This window comes from Carlito syrichta, unplaced genomic scaffold, assembly GCF_000164805.1.
Source record: "Carlito syrichta isolate Samal-C Ts95f unplaced genomic scaffold, Tarsius_syrichta-2.0.1 Scaffold307017, whole genome shotgun sequence".
In the NCBI taxonomy this organism is placed as follows: Eukaryota; Metazoa; Chordata; class Mammalia; order Primates; family Tarsiidae; genus Carlito; species Carlito syrichta.
Genome location: NW_007251113.1, coordinates 1303 through 2253, shown reverse-complemented (window position 1 = coordinate 2253; position 951 = coordinate 1303). Strand labels below are relative to the sequence as shown.

The window sequence follows — 951 nt, the reverse complement described above, 5'->3', positions numbered from 1 at the left end:
CCAGCCTCTCCGGGAGCGCGCCCTTCCTGGCCACGCCCCCTCGCCCAAGCTCCTCCCTTCACTGGTCGCTCCCTCCCCAGGTCCCTCATTTTTAGGGGGGTTTCCTAGCGCTGACTTATTTTCTGGTTGTTTTGAGCCTCCAGCCTCTTAATTGACCCCCGCCCTCTCTCCACCAGCACCCGTCTTCTTCACCCTCATCCCACCCCTACACACCCCTCCACTCCAGGCCCATGACCCTGACATCTCCCTGATACACAGCCAGGCCTGACACCTGCCAGGAGCTCTCTCTGAAGAGACCCCCCCAGCTCTCCTGCTCCCAGAGTCCAGTGAATGACGCTGGGAAAACCAGCCCTGTGTCAGGGTGGCCCTTGAGGGAACCCACGGGATCTTAGAACTGTAGGAAATGACTGGGATATTGAGTAGCTGCCTCTTCAAACCCACGGACTTAGCCCCAGGATCACATTTGTTCATTCGGTCACTCGATATTTATTGAACACCTACTAAGTTCTAAATACAGTTTAAACACGGAGGATGGAGCATGAACAAAACTGACAGGCGTGTCTGCTCTGACAAAGCCTACAGTTTAGGTGTGGCAGTAGCAGACGGTAAACTCGATATGTCATTAAATATAGACTGTATTGGGTGGTGGGAAGGGCCAGAAAAGCAGGTAAGGTAACATCGGCAAGGGCCATTGTGGCGGAAAGGTAAAATGGCACAGCCGCTGTGGAAGACAGTTTGGCAGTTCCTCAAAAAGCTACAAATCGAGTTCCTCCTAGCCATCTACCCCAAAGAATTGAGAGCAGGTGCTTGAACAGTTATCTGAACACCAGTGTTCACTGCAGCATTATTCACACTGGCTAAAGGCGGCAGTGACCACATGTGCATCAGCAGATGTTTTTTGTTTTTTGGTGTTTTTTTTGAGTTGGAGTCTCACTCTGTCGCCCAGACTGG

General features: G+C 52.2%; 1 protein-coding gene across 1 annotated transcript in view; it reads left to right on the top strand.

Moving 5' to 3' along the window:
• The window catches only part of CROCC (ciliary rootlet coiled-coil, rootletin), a 54477-nt gene extending 54209 nt beyond the window's left edge, over window positions 1-268 (top strand). Inside the window, exon 26 of the mRNA XM_021715340.1 lies at window positions 177-268. Within this exon, the coding sequence (XP_021571015.1) occupies window positions 177-268 (92 nt within the window). The remainder of the gene's footprint in view (window positions 1-176) is intronic.
• Window positions 269-951: the final 683 nt, after the last annotated feature.